The sequence below is a fragment of the Bubalus kerabau genome, chromosome 12 (genome assembly GCF_029407905.1).
Source record: "Bubalus kerabau isolate K-KA32 ecotype Philippines breed swamp buffalo chromosome 12, PCC_UOA_SB_1v2, whole genome shotgun sequence".
Taxonomy (NCBI): Eukaryota; Metazoa; Chordata; class Mammalia; order Artiodactyla; family Bovidae; genus Bubalus; species Bubalus kerabau.
This window is the reverse complement of record NC_073635.1, coordinates 36,988,924-37,008,280: the sequence shown is the minus strand read 5'-3', so window position 1 is coordinate 37,008,280 and position 19,357 is coordinate 36,988,924. Positions and strand designations below refer to the sequence as shown.

Below are 19,357 nucleotides of genomic sequence, written 5' to 3'. Positions count from 1 at the left end.
AACACCATTGCGAGAATTAAAACAATGCAACAGAAGAGACAACACATCAACAAACCAGGATCGCTAGCCCAGCACAAAGAGCAGAAAAGGGAAGACTTAGCGAATCACATTTCAGAAACATCGGGTTCCTCAGGAAAAGGAATGGGGTTCAAGCTGGAGTCTCACCTCATACCATCAACAAAATTCCAGGAGTCAGCGGGTGGGGGCCGGGTGGGGGAGGGTGTCACACATCACATAGAAGCCATGAGGTAATCGAGGTCTAAACTAAAATATTAACTGAAGTAGAAAGAGACAAGTGGGGTTATCTGGTGAAGAAAACAGTAACAGGAATCCATGACTAACTGAAGGAAGAGCAGTGACTAAGGGAATAAATGAAGTCAGAACTCCCAGCCCTGAAACTGGGTCTATCTGAAATTCCTGAGAAGAACTGGGTCTGAGAAAATGACTTGTTTCATATGCACTGAATGACTAAGTGAAGAAACTCCTGGAGATGTCTGAGGAAGCTGCTTGCAACTGTACAAACAGAAATCAGCCACCTGCACCCATGTGGGTACAAATTACGGGGAGTGACTGAGAGCGGAGGGGAAGTCGAATCAAGAAAGCATTGCCACCACCCACAAGCTCACTCCAACTGAGGCGGCCCACCACTTCGTGAACACGTGTGGGCCTGAACACCCACCCGCCCTATCACAGCCTCACAGCAGTCAACAGAGCAGCAAAGGCAACAGGGGAAGGAACAGGGCTCAGGGGCCCTTTCCAGGTGTGACTTCAGAGAGAGACGGAGGCTGGACCCAGGTGAGGTCAAGGCCCTTCCCAGGGTTCGACATCAGAGAGACAGACTCAGGGCCCAGATGAGGTCAAGGCTCGTATCCCAGTTCTGTGCCTTGAAAACACATGAAGCAAGGTCATTACCTCCCTGAACTACCTATTTATAAAACAGTGGGGTGCAACCAACAAGTGAGCAATTTCTAACTGGTAACCACTGTTATCATGTGGGAAAATAAACTCTTCTACTAAAATGGTAACTCATAAACCTAAATAATTTAAGAATTCAAAGCCAAATAAACCAAAAATAGACAAATACTATCGGAGAAGGCACTGGCGACCCACTCCAGTCCTCTTGCCTGGAAAATCCCATGGATGGACTGAGCCTGGTGTGCTGCAGTCCATGGGGTTAATAGGAGTCAGACACAACTGAGCGACTTCACTTTCATGCACTGGAGAAGGAAATGGCAACCCACTCCAGTGTTCTTGCCTGGAGAGTCCCAGGGATGGCAGAGCCTGGTGGGCTGCCATCTATGGGGTCTCACAGAGTCGGACACGGCTGACGCGACTTAGCAGCAGCAGACAAATACTATATGGTATCACTTACACATAGAATTTTAGGGGGGAAAAGCTGACTTCCAAGAGCAGAATGCTGGTTTCCGGGAGCTGGAGGGAGGGGAAATGGAGCAAGGGAGGTCAAAGGACATCAACTTTGAGCTGTAAGAAGAGTGTAAGTTCTGAGGGGCTTTGGTACAGCTCAGTGACTGGCTAACAAAGTTGCACTGTGCACCAGACAGTTGCTCAGAGCAGATCTTCGGCATTCTCCACACCCACTCACTCAGAGATAACTTGACCTTGGTAATCATCTCACAATGTCTATGTGCATCAAATCATCACACAGTATACTTTTAAACACATAGCTATATATTTCAATTATTCCTCAGTAAAGTTAAAAGGAATTCAAAATCAACATTTTGAATTTATCCCTGTCATTATCGTAGTCTTTTCTGGGGAAGTCTTTAATAAGAAAAGAACTGACATATTTTACTCTTCACAAATCAAGAGTACAGGACTTCTCTGGAGGTCCAGTGGTTAAGATGGAGGAGTCGAGGGTTCGATCCCTGGTTGGGGAACTAAGATCCCCATGGCATAGCCAAAGAGTAAAAAATTTAATAAAAATTAAAATGAAAAGCCATGACTACAGAAGGTATTCCTGGTATCTCCGATTATCTGCTGAGTCAATGGATGATTAATACATTGATACCCAATTTCTCTTTGACACAAACAATTCTAAAATTCTTACAAGACTGCCATCTTTAATAACTTATGAATATGATATAAATAACTGACATACTTGTATTTCTTCACGTTCCTTTTTATCTGGGAAAGTTCTTGCAACTGTAGAATACTTTTCAAAAACTTTGCGTTCCTTCTGTAACTTCCTCATTTCTTCCTTTTTAAACTCCTCTATTCGAGCCAATTCTTTTGCTTTCTGTTGTTCAAAGTCAGCAATTTCTTTCCTAAAATGACCAAACCACATTATCATCTAAGGAGACCGCCTCGATATAGTGATCCACATGTGGCGCAAAATGAAGCCCCAGTGACAGCCTGGAATGGAGAAGCTGCTGGCTTCGGCGACTCCACCTTCAATCAACAGTAGTGAAATAACGATCAACTCAATAAAGCCCCTCTCAGCAAGCATTTTCTGGGAACCACCTATGACTCAGGCACTATGCTAAGAACTGGAGAAACCACAGTGAAAAAAATAAAATCCTTAGTCCTACAAAGCTTCTTACATTCTAGTGGGAGCAACAGAGAACAATAAAGATAAAAAAGTAAAATATATGGAACACTAGAAATGTTAAGAATAAAGCAAGGAATGAGGTTAGGAAATATGGAGGTCAGGGGACTGAAATTATGGATGGAATCATCTTGCTGAGACAGTATGTGAAGTGAAATCTGAGGGACCGGAAGAGATCTGTCATGAAGATATCTGGACAGAGTATTCCAGGAAGAGGAAACCCTGTGTGCAAAAGCCCCAGGGTATGAACATGACTCGTGTTCAAAGACCAGCCAGGAGGCCAGTGTGGCTAAAGAGACAGAACAGTAGGAGAGAATGTCAAAAACATGGTGGGGCTGGGGGAACCAATAAAGGTCATGGTCTCTGGGACCACGGTGAGGACTCTGGTGCTGAGCACAGCAGCACACTGGTCTGGGGCTGTCATAACCCAGGGTCTTTCTGGATGCTGTGCTGAAAGCACACGGCACGACAACAGCAGGACTGTGGAATAAGGGGTCCCAACTCACATGCTCCCACACAAACGACAATCTGACCACCATCTACAGACAAAAGTGGGAACTTAAGGACCCTGGGAGGTAACTGAGAAACCCTGGTGAAGCCTGAGATCAAGGATAGCACTTTGAGAATGCAGGTCCATGCAGACCTACCAAATGGCGACCTGACTGCACTACACACAGCCCCACTGCCAAAGGAGGCAGGAGGAGCCATGCCCACCCATGCCCCTGGAAGTAGACCCACAGACCATGGTCCTGCCTACAGAACCTGACACAACCTGGTGACCCAGCTCCAGCCCTGGTCTGGGTAGAGGCAGTCCTGCTGGACCGGGGGCCCAGTGGGAAGATGCTCAGGAGCCACACCTGTGCTGACCTCTGGAAACACACCTCCCGTTACAGACCCAACAGTGGTCCAGAAGGCAGCCCATGACATAGCTTCAGTCTTGCCTGACTGCAGTCCAAGAAGCAGTTCTGTCCACTGGGGATCTGGCAGGAACCACAGCTGACTGCAAGCCTGGCGACAAGCCTATCAAATGGTGAACCCCTTCACTGTGGATCCAGTACAGCGAGCCAGCTACAATCCCACCATGATCCTGGAGGCACCCATCAGTCCAGGAGTCCAGTAGGAAAAGGTCTTTACCTGCCAGAAACAGCCTCTACAGACAGGAGCAGGTGTTTGTTCCTTCAAATACAAGGACATCCACACAAGTTTACACAGATCAGCAAGAATCAGGTAAACATGAGACCACCAAAGGAAAATGTTAATAAAGCTTCAGTAACCAGCCCAAAGAAATGGAGATCTACAAACCACCTGACAAAGAACACAAAGTAATTGTTTTATGAAGCTCAGCAAGCTACAAGGGAGTACAGATAAACGACTCAATGAAATCAGGGAAACATGTGAAACAAAACAAGAACAAACAGAAATTACTAAAAAAGAAATTCTAGAGCTGAAGAATACAAGAAATGAAGCGACAAATGCAACAGAGAACTTCAGAAGCAGACTCAAGCAAAAGAAAAAAATCTGCGACCACACAGGCTGGTGACTTGAAGATACCCAGTCAGAGGGGAAAAAAGGGAAAAGAATGAAAAGGAGTGAAGAAAGCCTACAGGACTTATGGGATGTGACTAAATGAACGATACACGAATTAGGGGAGACAAACCCCTAGTCAGACTAAGAAAAAAAGAGAAATACAGGCCTTAACAGATACCTCAGAAATAAAAAGGACCACACATGAACAATTATATTCCAAAACACTGGATAACTCAGAAGAAACTGACAAATTCCTAGAAACATACAACCTACCAAAACTGGACCCAGAAGGAAGAAAAAGCCTGAACAGACCAATAACAAATAAGAGGACTGAATCAGTCATCAAAAACTTCCCACAAAAGGAAAGCCCAGGACAGGTGGCTTCACAGGTGAGTCCCACCAAACACTCAAAGAAGGATTAATACCAATCTTTAGAAAGAAGGGACACTTCCAAACTCATTCTGTGAAGCTAGTTTTCACTCTCATACCAAAGGCAGACAAAAACACAAGGAAAGAAAACTATAGGCTAATGTCCCTGATGAATAAGGGTGTAAAACTCCTCAAAAAAAAAAAAAAACTAGCAAACCAAATTCAACAGCACAGTAAAGGCATTAACACACCATGACTGATCCCCAGGATGCAGAGCTGGCTCGTGCAGATGAACACGACGTAACTGGCGCAGCCGCTGTGGACCAGCATGGTGAACATGACACAAACTGGTAAAATATACACGACATGACTGGTGCGGCCCCTGTGGAACAGCGTGATGGCTCCTCAGCACTATTCTCAATAACCCAGAGGCAGAAACAACCCCATGTTCAGCTGCAACCCAAGGAAGGCCAAGGATCACTAGAAACCAAGAGAAAACAGAAGAGAAAGCACAGCTCTGCTGACGCCCGACTTCAGGCTTTCAGTCTCCAGAAATGTGAGAAAATAAATCTGTGTTGTTTTAAGCCACCCAGTTTGTGTGCATTATGTCACAGCAGCCCTAGAACGTAATACACTGGCCAAGGTGGCGCTTGAATTCACAGCTCCAAACTGCTTGTCAAACTTCAGTTTATGACCTCATCACTAAGAGAATTCCCCTTTTAACACACCTTTGACCACAATAGGTCATTTTATCTAAATTTATTAAATTCTTTTGTGGTATGTATTTCACTTCCTTCTCTTGCTAAATTAACAGGAATTGTTTCAAATAGTTGAGATACAATCTTAAAGATATAACTGGATCACTGTACATTTCCCCCCACTTACCTGAGTTTTTCCAAGGCACTTTCTCGTTCAGTGCGAAGTTTAGCTAAAGATGCGTTCTCAGCTTTAAATTTTTCTATTTCTGTTTCCAATTCAATAATTTTCTCTCTCAAAACTTGAGATCGAGCATTGCCACCTAGAAGATAAGCCACAAATACTGAACTGAACAAAATGCTTTCAGCAGCAAAACACTAGCTAGCTACTACACTAAGAGCCAAATATATTCTCAATACCTGTATTATTGAAAAGCATTAGGAACAATACTTCTAAAAGACAGAAAAATTTACAATGGCCTAACTTTGCAGATGGGGCAATCTAAACTTGAAGAATCAAATCATTCTACCTAAAAAAACAATCTGATGACAAATTAACATTATATATTTTAAAAGTCATTCAAATAAATTTTTGAACAAATATACATAACAGCTTAAGAACATGAATAAGCATTCACAAGAGATCTAAAGCACTAATCAACACCAAAATCAAAGTTTATCCCCCACCAATAAAAGAAATACAAATTAAGACCTTTTCCACATCAAATATGCTACTTAACAGAATAACCTGTAATTCTGTCCTTCAACCACCCATTTGGAAAATAACCTTGACTTATATGACAAGACTAAAATACATGTATCTCCCCTCTGACCCACTTCTAAAAATCTAGTTAAAGAATGAACTTATAAAATCATACAAGTCATTCTACACAAAAATGTGCATTGCAGTGTTATTTCTAATAGTGAAAAACAACTGAAATGTTCAACATGAAACTACTAAATAAAATTATGCTACATTAATATAATTCTCTGCAACCATTTTTGAAGTACACAAACAGTTTTAATGATATGGCCAAAGCACTGCATACATCTGGTCAAAAAGGATAAGGCCAATTATATGTCTCTACCATATTAAAAATACATAGGAAAAACGAATGTAAAGAAATACATCACAGTTACCTTAGGATAGTTTAAACACTTCAAAGTGTTTACTTTAAAGTCTATACTTTAAACTTCCAACCTTCCTGCAAAAAATACTATTTTTAAAAAATAGCTTATATTTTAAAGCACCCATGCTTTGCCAGACATTCGAGTTTATAATTTACATAAAAGAATGGAAAACTGTTTTCAATATAAGTTTAGAAAGTCCATCCCATCAACTAAATACTTTACAGCCATGAAATGGAATGAGACAGATGTGTATTAGTACAAGCTTCAAAATATATTACAAGCAAGGAGCAGAGCAGTATATACAAAGTGTGTTTACATTTGTGTGGAAAGGCAAATTATATACACATTCACACATACACTTTCATATGCATGGAATCTTGGTAGAATACACAAATGAAATGGGAAAGCTGGTGTCTCTGGGAGCCCAGGTCTGGGGCTGGGGAAGAGAGGAAACTCGGATTTTACTCTATTTCTTCTTCATCATATTTAGCAAATTAATGCATGAGACCATTAAAAAAACGGATTTAAAATGGTGTGCACAAGTGGAGGTAACACAGTAACACCAACCACAAGTTGGGTATTCCTTGGTTGTTGGTCGTGGTTTAGTCGCCAAGTCGTGTCCAACTCTTAACAACCCCATGGACTGTAGCCTGCCAGGTTCCTCTGTCCATGGGATTTTCCAGGCAAGAATACTGGAGTGGATTGCCATTTCCTTCTCCAGGGGATCTTCCTGACCCAGGAATCGAACCCCGGTCTCCTGCATTGCAGGCAGATTCTTTACCGACTGAGCTATGAGGGAAGCCCAATAGCCCTTGGTTATTAAAGAAACTTAAACGTTATCTCACCTTACAGTAATTAATTTTAAAGCCTTGGCAAGAAGACACAGGTTAAAATTTGAAAAAATCTGCAATCACAGTTCTTCCAAATCTCTTATACTAGTATGTGTGCACGTGTGTGTGTGACTATTACATTATTTAGGCTCACAAAAGAAATCAAACCTTAACAAACACCTACTAGGTATCTACTAAGCATCTAGAAAGATTAAGATTTTAAGAAACATTCTGACAACATACTGATAAAATAAATTTAAACTTATAACATTTCATTACAATACTCTGACATACCAGGTGGGTGGTCTTGACTTGTGTTTAACTTGGGATCATTTCCCGAGCTTGAGTGTGACTTTGACTTCGATTTCAGAGAAGGAAAGAATTCCATCATCAGACCTGAGGTAGGAGGAGGGCTTGGGCCCCTAGTGGATTTGCCCAAGTCTTCTCCCTTCTTGACTGGCACGACCTTCCTTTTTATCGTTTTGTCCAGTACACACATTTCACTCTTGTTATGGCAGGTTGTCTGGGGAGTCCCATAAATGGCTTCATTCCCAAGAACACCATCATGTTTAAATGAATTATCTTCAAGGTCAGTCCAAGTTCTTTCATCATCAAAGTCAATTTTATTCACATTTATAGTTGAGTGTCTTCTGGAGGAATCAGAAAGTTTATTTTTCAAGCTTTCTATTATGAGAGAATCATCACTGCTATAATCCTTATCAGACAAATCTAAATCAACATCTCTCCTTTTCTCTTCCTCTTGAGTCGTGGTGTCCCGAAAAGGTCCCTTATCATCACAGACTTGCGGACTATCTTCTCTGCTGCTGGAACTCCTTTCCTTACCCGCAGATGATGGCTTTATAGTGACGTCAAGCTGTTCCTCCAAATCGGTGCTGTGATCACTGTCTGTAACACCTTCACCATCGCCTGCACTCCACCTGGCCTGCCTCTCAGGAGGGTTCGTTTGGTACACTCTCCTCCTGACTTCACAGGACGGCGCCCACAATGCTCCGGGTGAGAACACTGAATCACGTTGTCTGGGAGCAACCTCGCACTCAGCCTTGCTTCCACACTGGGCACGGCCCGGATCCTCGTTTTGGTTATGCTGACTAACAGAACCCAGTGTTGCTGTCTTCTCTTCCCGCACACCTTTGACAGGGGTAGAAGACAGCCGGCGACCTCTGCAGTTCTGCTGGTCCCTCTCTAAGATCTTCAGTACAAATGAGGAGTTACTAGAGAATGATATTTCATCAGCAGCTTGTTCTAAAAACAAAAATTCATCTAATTCCAAATTTTCCTTTTCCTTTTCTCGTTCCCAATTCTCTAACTTTTTCTGAAGAGAATCATCAAGAGAAGATTCTGACCCTTTCAAACTTTCACTTGCTGGGTTCTGAGAAGCCATACAGCTGATGAGTCCTGTGGAAATGGGAAGTCTGTCCTTACTGCATGCCTTATTCCAGATTGTGCAACCAACATCACAAGGTTTTGTACACTCAGGTACATTTTCTTTATTATTAGATTCCACTTTTTTTCCTAAACTGATCTGCTCTCTAAATTGCCCATCACATTTCTTCCCTGCTGGCATTTTCAATCCTGATGCAGAGAGACTTTTCCTACTATTACTCTTAAGCACTTTTGGCTTCTGACTGAGTGTGAGAGAACGACACTTGGTTCTGACTTTACTGTTCTTTTTAACAGGAAGGTTCTCTGTACAGATTTCTTTATTTATAAGAGCAGTTTTCCGCTGGAATTGTTGTTTATCTGATTTAAACACAGGCTGGTCCTCTGAAATGCTCTGAGTGGTGACTAGGTTACTTTCTTTCCCCTTCTGAAACTTAGATTTAGCATTAGTAAATCTGGCTAAACCTTCTCCTCGTTTTAAGAATGGTTGTTTTGGTTTTGCTTTGATAAGCAAAGATCCTTCTGCTTCCTAAAATAAAAGAATATTTGAATTAATTCTGGTATATCCAAGTAATCTCAAAGCTATTTTTTAAGCAAATTATAAACAAATCTCTAAAGCCTTAGATAACTGGATCAAAATAGTAGAAATGCTAACCTTTAGCTGTTTTTGTTGCCGTTCTAGTTCTTCCAACCGAATCTGTTCCTCTAAGTAATCTTCAAAAGTTTGTTTCCTTTCTCTAATAGCAGCTTTAATAGGCCTAATCATAAAAATAAAGTTATGTAACATGCAAACCATGATGTGGTGAATACTTTACACTTAGTGTGGCTGATAGACACCTCTAACTGAGAACTAACCCTTTCCAACATCACAAATTCCATTTGAGAATCTATTAAAAGCTACAATTCCACTCCATCTCCTAAATACAGAAATACATGTCTCTATATGTGATTTGAAAAAGCCCCTCTGAAGTCCACCTACTGACCTCAGATTAACTTTTAAAGTAATATATTCATTATATAACTAAGATATGTTTCCAAGAATAGTTCATTAAATAAATATTCTCTAAGATCCTTAATAATATTAACAAGTCATTTAGCATCCCATAACATATACTAAATTATTTAAGAAAATAATAAACCTCACTATTGATATTTTATCTTTAATATAAAAATAAATTTAATATTCTATAACCACACTCAATTATTATTTATAAGTGATACCATATGTGAAACTCCAATATATGATCTTTCTCTTCTCCAAAACAGGATTTACCTATTTGAGAGAATATTAGTTTTTTAGATGAAAAAACTGCTGCTGCTGCTGCTGCTGCTACTGCTAAGTCGCTTCAGTCATGTCCGACTCTTAGTGACCCCATGGACTGCAGCCCACCAGGCTCCTCCATCCATGGGATTTTCCAGGCAAGAATACTGGAGTGGGGTGCCATTGCCTTCTCTGGAAAAAACTGCTAGATTCTCCCAATACAACGTCAAGGCTACTCTAACTGATTATCTTCCCAACCTCTTACTGTTGCTAACAATATGGAATAAGCTGGATCTTCAATCCTATACTTAAAAGCACGTCCAAGCAAAAACAAGAAAACTATGGATCTTTCAAAGTACCAATAATAATGACTCATATTAAATTCCTTTCAACGCGAATGATACCTTTCTTCAATATTAACCACTTCTGAGGAATCACCAATTTTTTTTAAGTTCGTATCGTTCCCTTCCTGAATCTGTTCCGTCATTTTCTCCAAACATGGTAAAATACCTTCTCCTAGAATAAAAATTAGGAGCAATTTAGTTCAATAAAAAGAGCAGATTAAAGTCTTAAAATGTGAGAATTTTACAAGTTACTATGCTTAAAAAAAAAAATTTAGGTAAACAATGTATACCAAAGATTTTAAAACACTCAAGGACTTCTTTAATATGATAAAGAAAACTAAAAAACCCTAATTAAAACACAACATCCTTCAAAAAGTTAATGTTAAGGGGGAGAAATTTTCTAAGTTATAAAAGACTCAAAGAATTGTAGCAACTGAATATAATACAATAACTTGACTGGATCCTACTTTTAAAAAACACCTTAAAGAGGCAATTTTGGGATTGCAGGGAGCATTCTAAATTGCATTTCCATAGTTAAGGTCCCTGAATACAAAAATATTAATAGTATTGTGGTTATACAGAAGAATGTCCTAATTTTTTCCAGATATTTGAAATTATATAAAATAATGTCTCCATATAATTTGAGATGAAATGACTGAGCAAACTATCAATATGTGCAGATATAAATAGATAAATTTAAGTATAGATACAGATATATATAACATACAAATATAGACAAAGTAAATATGGAAAAATATCAATTGCTGCATCTAGGTAGTGGGTACATGATAATCACTGCAGCAGTCTTTCAACTTTTCTGGATGTTTGAAATTTGCCAAAAATAAACGGTCAGTGGGACTTCCCTGGTAGTCCAGTGGTTAAGACTCCATGCTTCCACTGCAAGGGGCAAGGGTTTGATCCCTGGTTAGGGAAGTTTCACATGCTGCACAGTGCCACCAAATAAAGATGAAAAGGTTAAGGGAATGTACTGTATAAAAAATAAGGAAAAGACATTTGACCTTTTTATACCAAGAAATTACTCTAAATTAGGAATAAGATATTATCCACAAAAGGTGCCCAGTACTAAGTATTGAGTAAAGACTTTTTGTCGTATCATTTGTGTTTTTCTATATCTGACTCTAAAGAACATATACATAAAAACACCATTAAAGTTGAAAAGCAAATTAAAATTAAAAATACTGGAAATGATTCAGTCCTACTATAAAGAACATGAAATAAAGACATTATTTGATGATCTGTATAATGATAACATTAAAATTATGGTTATGAAGGCTTCAGAAAGTGCCATGAACACTTTCCACATTGAGTGGGAAAAGAACATAATTTATTACACAATACTCACTCTATGATTACAAAATATGGAAAGAAAAAAAAGGCCAGGGAGTGAGCACAGAAACAGGACTTTACAGTAGAAATGCCTTGAGCGCTCGGTGAGGTTGGAACGAGCAGACACTAAGAGCCAGTGCTCTGGCAGGAGCCTGCCAGGTGCTGGGAACACAGAGATACAGTAAGGGTGTCGGGGTTGGAGGGATTTCTCTTACAAGTAGTAAGTCCCATCACTAATCTATTGTTCACCTGTCACATCTTCTATCCTATTCCCCACCACCAACACACACTTTTTAAATCGATTTCAAACTTTTCCTAAGCTCTCGAGAAAAATGATCCACACAGAAATCGCTTCCTCCCTTTCTGAAGACTGGCTGCTACCACGACAAGGTCTGAAGTCAGCAAGAGTCATCTGCAACTTGTTCCTGGAAAGTCACAAATTCTGTGTCCAAACCAGGCTCAGTGGCTGTACAGAAGTTAGGATCTCTGATTTAAAGACGTAGCATGGACTTCCCTGGTGCTCCGGTGGCTAAGACTCTGCACTCACAATGCAGGAGGTCCAGGTTCAAATCTGATCATGGAATTAGATCCCACATGCTACAATTAAGTGTTTGCATGCGGCAACTAAGACCCAATGCAGCCAAATAAATACACAAATATTTAGGAGGACAAAAAAAGACACGAATAGGAGAAAAATATGCAGGACTTTCCTGGTCTTAGAACAACTAGGTGACACTGTCATTAACTATAGAAGAGAGAAAGATAAGTAACTCACCTTTAGAATAGTTATCATTTTCTTCCTTCAAATCATTTTTTTTCACAAGTGCTTCCTGACACTGTGCCTCATAAAACACGCTGGGAGAAGCACCACTTCTTGAAGTTAAAACAAAATCCTGATGAGTAGTTCTACAGAAGTCGTTTTGTTCACTCGATAAAATGTTAGAAGGGTGTTTTTTTTCTTGGCTTTGATTCTGGTAGATATATGATGGCAAGAAGGGCGTGGTTTTCTCTACCGTGGTTGAATTTCCCGGAGGTCTGTACTTTTTCTGGCTCTGGTCATCAGGCAGTGGAGTTAAACCTTACAATTAAGAAAATAAACAAAACTGATGACTTTCTATAACATTTTCTGTTCTACCTGTTAATGGCACCTATGATTTCTCCGAAGTGAGAAAAGTACTTTTTTCCCTCATTATTAGGAAACTATGTTTAACAAAGTCATGAAATTTTAAGAGTCCAAAGTGACTTTTGCATACTTTTGATTGAAAATGCACTTACACCACGACTCATGTGCAGTGTTCACACTCCAGAGCTGCAGCTTGCCTAACTGTGGAAGGCATCGTTCACCCTCCATCCGTGAGCACTGCCTGGAGCTGTCAACTCTAAGCCCCGTGACAAACAGTTAAATGCAGAGCACCGGTGCAGACTGTTACAAATAATCTGAACTGTTCCTTCACAATCAATAACTGCTCTGCGTTACAACACATGAAAACATTTTTCCTTTATGTTCCCATTAAGATGCTGGTGACCTCAGGTGGTGGAATGATGGGTGATTTTGTTTTGTACTTTTCTGTAGTCCCTAAATTTCCTGTAATACTTTTTACCTGTTCTGTTTCTTAAGTCTCTGCTTTTGAACTCACCCAATAAACAGACAAAAGATTCCCTTTCCATGTATCTCGAAGATAGAATTCTTAGAGAATAAATGGCAATACTACCTATCCTGCCTGCTGTACCAGCCCCTTGAAATTTACTACTCCTGTTTTCCCAGATTGTTTCAATTAAACTTAAAATTAAAGACACAATGGTGGGGGGGGGGGGGTGGCTTCCTGACAGTTCAGTGGTTATGACTCTGTGTTTCCACTGCAGGAGGTGCAGGTTCAATCTCTGGTCCAGGAACTTAAGACCCACCAGCCATGTGGCATGGCCAAAAAAATAAGACATAGTGGGAAGTACTTCATAAAAGGCATGCCACCTATGTCTTATACCCTCTGCTTCACCCCTAGCCCACAAATAAAACTGGAAGTCAGGTAGGTCCTCACTGAGTATCAGATTCAACTTGCCTTCTTTAATAGCAATATTCTCCCATCTAAATATTTTTGACTAATGGTCATCCCACTTCAGCCTAAAGACATCTCTGACAGAAGAGCAAAATCCCAAAGTAGCAGTCCTCAAAGTGTGGTCTGTACACTCCCAGTGTCCAAGACTCTGTCAGGACATCCACCAACATCCAGGCTATCTTCAGAACTACTGAGACAGTATCTGCCTTTTCACTGTGCTGACATGTACCCTGATCACATGCACTGTGAGGGAGCTTCCTGGGGACCTCACTCAAAAGCAGAACAGCAGGACCCACTGTGCTCTCCACCACACTCTCAGCTCGAAAACTAACAATAGCTTTACTGAAGAATGTTCCAGACAAAGCAAGCAGGAAAATTATTAATTTTTTAGTTAAATTTTAACTCTTGAGTTCATGTCTTCTGAATATTTTATAGGACAAAATGAGAAGTATGCATAAATCACTTCCGCTGTAAACTAAGCCATGGGCTGTGAAATTTTTTCAGCCATAAGCTCAACTAACTGATCTTTCAGGGATTATTTCTACTTGAAAGAATGACGAACTATGATGATTTAAACCACAGTACTTGGCAGAACACTTTCTCAAAAATGAGACAACTGAGCCAGACATTTCAAGGAAACTGACAGTATTTGTTGCCAATGATAAAGTATGAACTTTCAAGTAAAAATCAGAATGTTGGAAAATATGTCCATCACCCTGAGCTTGAAAGCTTTATATTTCAAGACTTTTATGATGATATCTGTGGTAGCATTAATACATATAAATTTTTATACTTTATAATGAAATACATCAACATTTTTAGAACCTACCTCACTCAGAGAACTATTATTTTCCAAATAACCAATGCATGATTTCACCAAAGCATGGATGATGAATCCAAAATGTCAAGATACTTTAATATATTTTAATGTAATTAGAGTATAGAAAGTTCATTAATATGATTGATTCCATACAGTGAATAACAGCTAAGAAATGACCACTTGTTAACTTTGGTGGAATATCAAAGAAATAACCATGTTATTTGAAAAAGCTTTCTCCTTTTTCCAATCACATGTCCTTGTGAGGCTGGATTTTTTTTCACATACATCAACCAAAACAACATAAATGAAGAGATGGGAGGCGAAAGTAGATATGAGAATCAGCTGGGTTCTATAAGCGAAAAGTTAGAGATTTTCAAAAACACTGAACCATTCTTCTCAATTATTTTTTAGAAAAATTTTTTTTGTTAAAAAGTGTTATTTATAGCACACAGTTATTTTAAAGAAATTAGTTTTTAAGTTTCCTAGTTTTAATGTCTAACACAGTAAATATCAATAGCTATAGCCCATATACTAATACAAACTCTTTGGAGTCCTCAATAATTTAAGAGTGTTATGGGGTCCTGACCAAAAAATGTTGAGAACTGAAAACAACTGTTACATAACTCCATGGAAGTAGTTCTCACACTAGTAACTTTAAAATCTGCTTCCCTATTGCTCTACCATATGCTATTTCTACTAGAAAACTATCACAGGCTATTTTATAAGTGAGAGTGATTATTATTTTTCTGTCCTCCATAAAAGAACCCTGAACCACTCAGTTATTTCTACATACACACCATATTCTCTACATTGTCTAACATAAACATCTGAATTCCCTGAGCCATTCTTCATTTGCTGCCTTCCTTGTCACCAGTGCTACCACCACACCCAAGGTACCATCCAACCACAGCTGCATGCACACCTACCAAGATCTTTCTTCTTTGTATTCTCTACGTCTAGGACAGCCTCTCAACAGAACAGGTGCTCCATTTAATCAGCAAAGTGTGTCTCTTAAAAGGCAGCACCAAGAAGCAAGCACACTGCCCCTGACCACTGTTTTTCAGACCATGGGACACAATCCATTTTGAAATGTCCTTGCTACCTTCCAGGCATGTGAATAAGAACTGATTCATGAAATTTCTCTGAAATTATGAGTCATGATTTTAAATGTTTTTGTTACTATGCAATCTGGTCAAAAAACTTTCAAAACTACTGCTCCAGATCAACTTCCCACTGCTTGCTCGTCCCTGTAAGTACATCATGCTTTCTATTAACTGATCTAGCATTCAACAGAAAAGCTGTCCTGTACTACCCCAGAAAGTATTTCTGGTATGGCTCGTTAGCGGAGCAGAACGGCTTCTACACATACACACTTTTATGACCCTGATCAGTTTTTCATTCATCAGGCAGGGGTTGTACCTCAGTAGCCCTAGGTCAAATTCAGCTCTGCATCTTTTATTCTTTTGGGGCTTTTTAAAATTTTATTTTATAAATAAATGTCAATGTCTTTAAGTATGGCACACATGTTCCAGAATGGCACAGATCCCTCATGTGTATTATATTACACCACTACCGTCCCATAGTTGTCTGTCTGGCTTGAAATTGGAGTTGGCAACATAACAGAGAAATGGTAGAAATAACCTGTCAAACAACTAAAGACAGGAAATGTGTATAACTGCCTACCACGGTACTGACCAAAGGCCTCAGTAAATAATACCTGGGAGTGTCTGCTGCCCAGACACCAAGGCGAGTAGCTCCTCCTGCTCACCCATGAGCCTCTGCAACTGCTCGAGCTGCCGCCTCTTCAGCTGCTCCTGCTTCTTCTGTTGCTCTTCTTTCAGCTTTTTAGACATAAAATTAACAATTAAAATTACTATTTCTTTATGGACCTCTGCTCCTTAACATTAATCTTAATCCCTCCCAGCTCCCTTCTCATATCTTCTCTAATAAAGAGTTCCAAAGATGGATGCTTAAGTAACTTAATCTGCCACCAAAACTCTATAAACTCGCAACCAAGAAAGAGAAAAAAAAAACAACCACATGAATGCTTTGATCCTTAAAGTAGGATCGGTATCAGTCCATTTATAATCAACTAATATTTGATCATTTCTAAATTAGTCTTTACAAAATGAGGTAGGAAGATACTGTTATTTTAAGTGCTATATTTGTATCTTACATATCAATCATGTTTTAATGTTTCACCTCAAAGTATGATATTATGAGTAAAAGATAAACAAAGACCTGGAACAGATGACTTTTCATTGTAAACAGAAACCTGCAATAACTGTGCAATCATACACATACATATCAGGTCAAACCCCGTTTTACCTGTTCAAGCTTTTTAACAAGTGGGTCTTTATAAGGCACTTCTTTTAATTCACTCAAAAGAGCTGCGATAAACTCATTTTTGCTATCTTCCCATTGTCCAGGAGCATCCTGACGTGCCACTAGCTGTGGCCCCTCTTTAGTTAAAGGAAAGACTCTCTGTGGTTCAGGTTTATCTGACTGTAACTTGTACGGGCTGTTAGGCTCCAATTTCTGTTCTTCATGAAGTGAATCTTCTTCCCTTATAAAGCTGAAACTATTTGAAAATTCTGTGGCTTTGATAGGAAAGCTGGTAGAAAAGTTCACATTTGCTGGCTTCTCTTCCTCTGCTTCTAAAATAGGAAATCCACGATTTAATATGACCCCAGCCCGAGAAGGATTCGCCATCCACTGGGTTAAGAAGTCCTGCCCACTGTTTAACTCTGAAGAGGTTGGCATCAGAAACATTCTGGTCCAATGGCAGTACTGTATTTAAATAATGTAAAAGATGGAACAGTTACTAATTTCCAACACCTGCAGAAAGAAGACAGAAAACAAGCTATTTTACCCAAACTTCAACCTAGCACAAAAATCTACTGAGTATTTCTTATATAAAAGACTTTAGCAAAGCAATCAAGGAATTAGTTACATATTTTTTTAAATGTCCTTAAAAAAATCCACACTGAGGGGATCAAAAATCAAAGTTCCCTCTGATTCAATCAGTTATGGATCAATTTACACAAGTGATAATCAATCAAGACCTAAAACTAAAGGAGCAGGATTCCCTGGTAGCGCAATGGTACAGAATCCGCCTTTGCAAGAGACTTAGGTTCGATCCCTGGAAGATCCCCTGGAGGAGGAAATGGCAACCCACTCCAGTATTTGCCTGGGAAATTCCATGGACAGAGAAGCCAGAGTCCATGGAGCCACAAAGAGTCAGACACGAATGAGCACAACACAACAACAAAAAACCTAAGGGAGTTAAAGCTCGTCTAAGTTATTTGATTACCAAAAGAAAAACAAAAACAAAAACAAAAAAAAAAGAAAGAAAGAAAAACAAGGCACTATCTATATCCACTACTACCCACTTTAACCACTTTCAATGCTTCTGACTGTAGTCCAATACTGCTTCTTTGCCCAACCAGGGAAGCAGTGTTCCTCCTAGTTCCAGAACAAGTCACCACCACCCCAAGGCTTTATCTGGCACCGTCTCCTGTTGTCCCTTCCTCCTTTTCCTATAACTCCCTTCCCGCCCACGAGGCAGTCTCTTATCTGTATCCCTAGAGGTCTCTGACACCACTATTTTGGCATTCCTCTCATTATTAGTGGCATTTTGTTTTTGTGTTCATAATCTACCGAGTGAACCATCCTACACTGTTGGTGGGAATGTAAATTGCTACAGCAACTATGGAGAATAGAATGGAGGTTCCTTAAAGAAACTAACAACAGCGTTACCATATGATCCAGCAATCCCACTCCTGGGCATATATTCAGAAAAAACTCTAATTTGAAAAGATACATGCACCCCAATGTTCACAGCAGCACCATTCACAACAGCCAAGACATGGAAGCAACTTAAATGTCCGTTGACAGATGAATGGATACAGATGTGGTCTATATATACAATTCAATATTAGTCATAAAAAAAAGAATGGAATAATGCCATTTGTAGCAACATAGATGGATCCAGAGATTAAATGATATCATTTATGTGTGGAATATTAAAAAATGAGACAAATGAACTTATTTACAAAACAGAAACAGACAGACATAGAAAACACTTATGATTACCAAAGCAGATGGAGGGAGAATAAATTAGAAGTTTAGGATTAACAGAACTAAAGAGCCTCTTGATGAAAGTGAAAGAAGAGAGTGAAAAAGTTGGCTTAAAACTCAACATTCAGAAAACTAAGATCATGGCATCTGGTCCCATCACTTCATGGCAAATAGATGGGGAAACACTGGAAACAGTGGCAGCCTTTGATTCCAGCCATGAAATTAAAAGATGCTTGCTCCCTGGAAGAAAAGTTATGACCAACCTAGACAGCATATTAAAAAGCAAAGACACTACTTTGCTAACAAAGGTACATCTAGTCAAAGCTATGGTTTTCCAGTAGTCACATACGGATGTGAGAGCTGGACTATAAAGAAAGCTGAGCGCCAAAGAATTGATGTTTCTGAACTGTGCTGTTGGAGAAGATTCTTGAGAGTGCCTTGGACAGCAAGGAGACCCAACCAGTCCATCCTAAAGGAAATCAGTCTTGAATATTCATTGGAAGGACTGGTGCTGAAGCTGAAACTCCAATACTTTGGCCACCTGATGCAAAGAACTGACTCATGTGAAAAGATCCTGATGCTGGGAAAGATTGAAGGTAGGAGGAGAAGGGGCTGACAGAGGATGAGATGGTTAGATGGCCTCACTGACTCAATGGACATGAATTTGGGTATACTCTGGGAGTTGGTGATGGACAGGGAGGCCTGGTGTGCTGCAGTCCATGGGGTCAGAGTCCAACAGGACTGAGCGACTGAAGTGAACTGAGGATTAACAGATACACATGACTACACATAAAACAGGTAAACAAGGATCTACAGTATAGCACAGGGAACTACACTATCTTGTAATAACCTAGAAAGGAAAACCACCTGAAAAGGAATATGTACATATATATAACTGAATCACTTTTCTATTCACTTGAAACACAACACTG

The 19,357-nt window shown here is 39.6% G+C and overlaps 1 protein-coding gene across 7 annotated transcripts in view; it reads right to left on the bottom strand.

Annotated features, from left to right (window-relative positions):
• CENPJ (centromere protein J) overlaps nucleotides 1-19,357 on the bottom strand; it is a 36,789-nt gene that overhangs the window by 15,820 nt on the left and 1,612 nt on the right. For 5 of the 7 annotated variants that reach the window (XM_055542606.1, XM_055542604.1, XM_055542610.1 and 2 more), the window contains 8 exons: nucleotides 16,674-17,183; nucleotides 16,063-16,186; nucleotides 12,247-12,549; nucleotides 10,185-10,296; nucleotides 9,175-9,277; nucleotides 7,413-9,048; nucleotides 5,348-5,480; nucleotides 2,120-2,285 (listed from right to left, as the gene is read on the bottom strand). In XM_055542606.1, coding sequence (XP_055398581.1) covers nucleotides 2,120-2,285; nucleotides 5,348-5,480; nucleotides 7,413-9,048; nucleotides 9,175-9,277; nucleotides 10,185-10,296; nucleotides 12,247-12,549; nucleotides 16,063-16,186; nucleotides 16,674-17,117 — 3,021 coding nt within the window. In that variant the 5' untranslated portion in view covers nucleotides 17,118-17,183. The remainder of the gene's footprint in view (nucleotides 1-2,119; nucleotides 2,286-5,347; nucleotides 5,481-7,412; nucleotides 9,049-9,174; nucleotides 9,278-10,184; nucleotides 10,297-12,246; nucleotides 12,550-16,062; nucleotides 16,187-16,673; nucleotides 17,184-19,357) is intronic. The other 2 variants (XM_055542608.1, XM_055542609.1) reach the window with 1 other exon arrangement.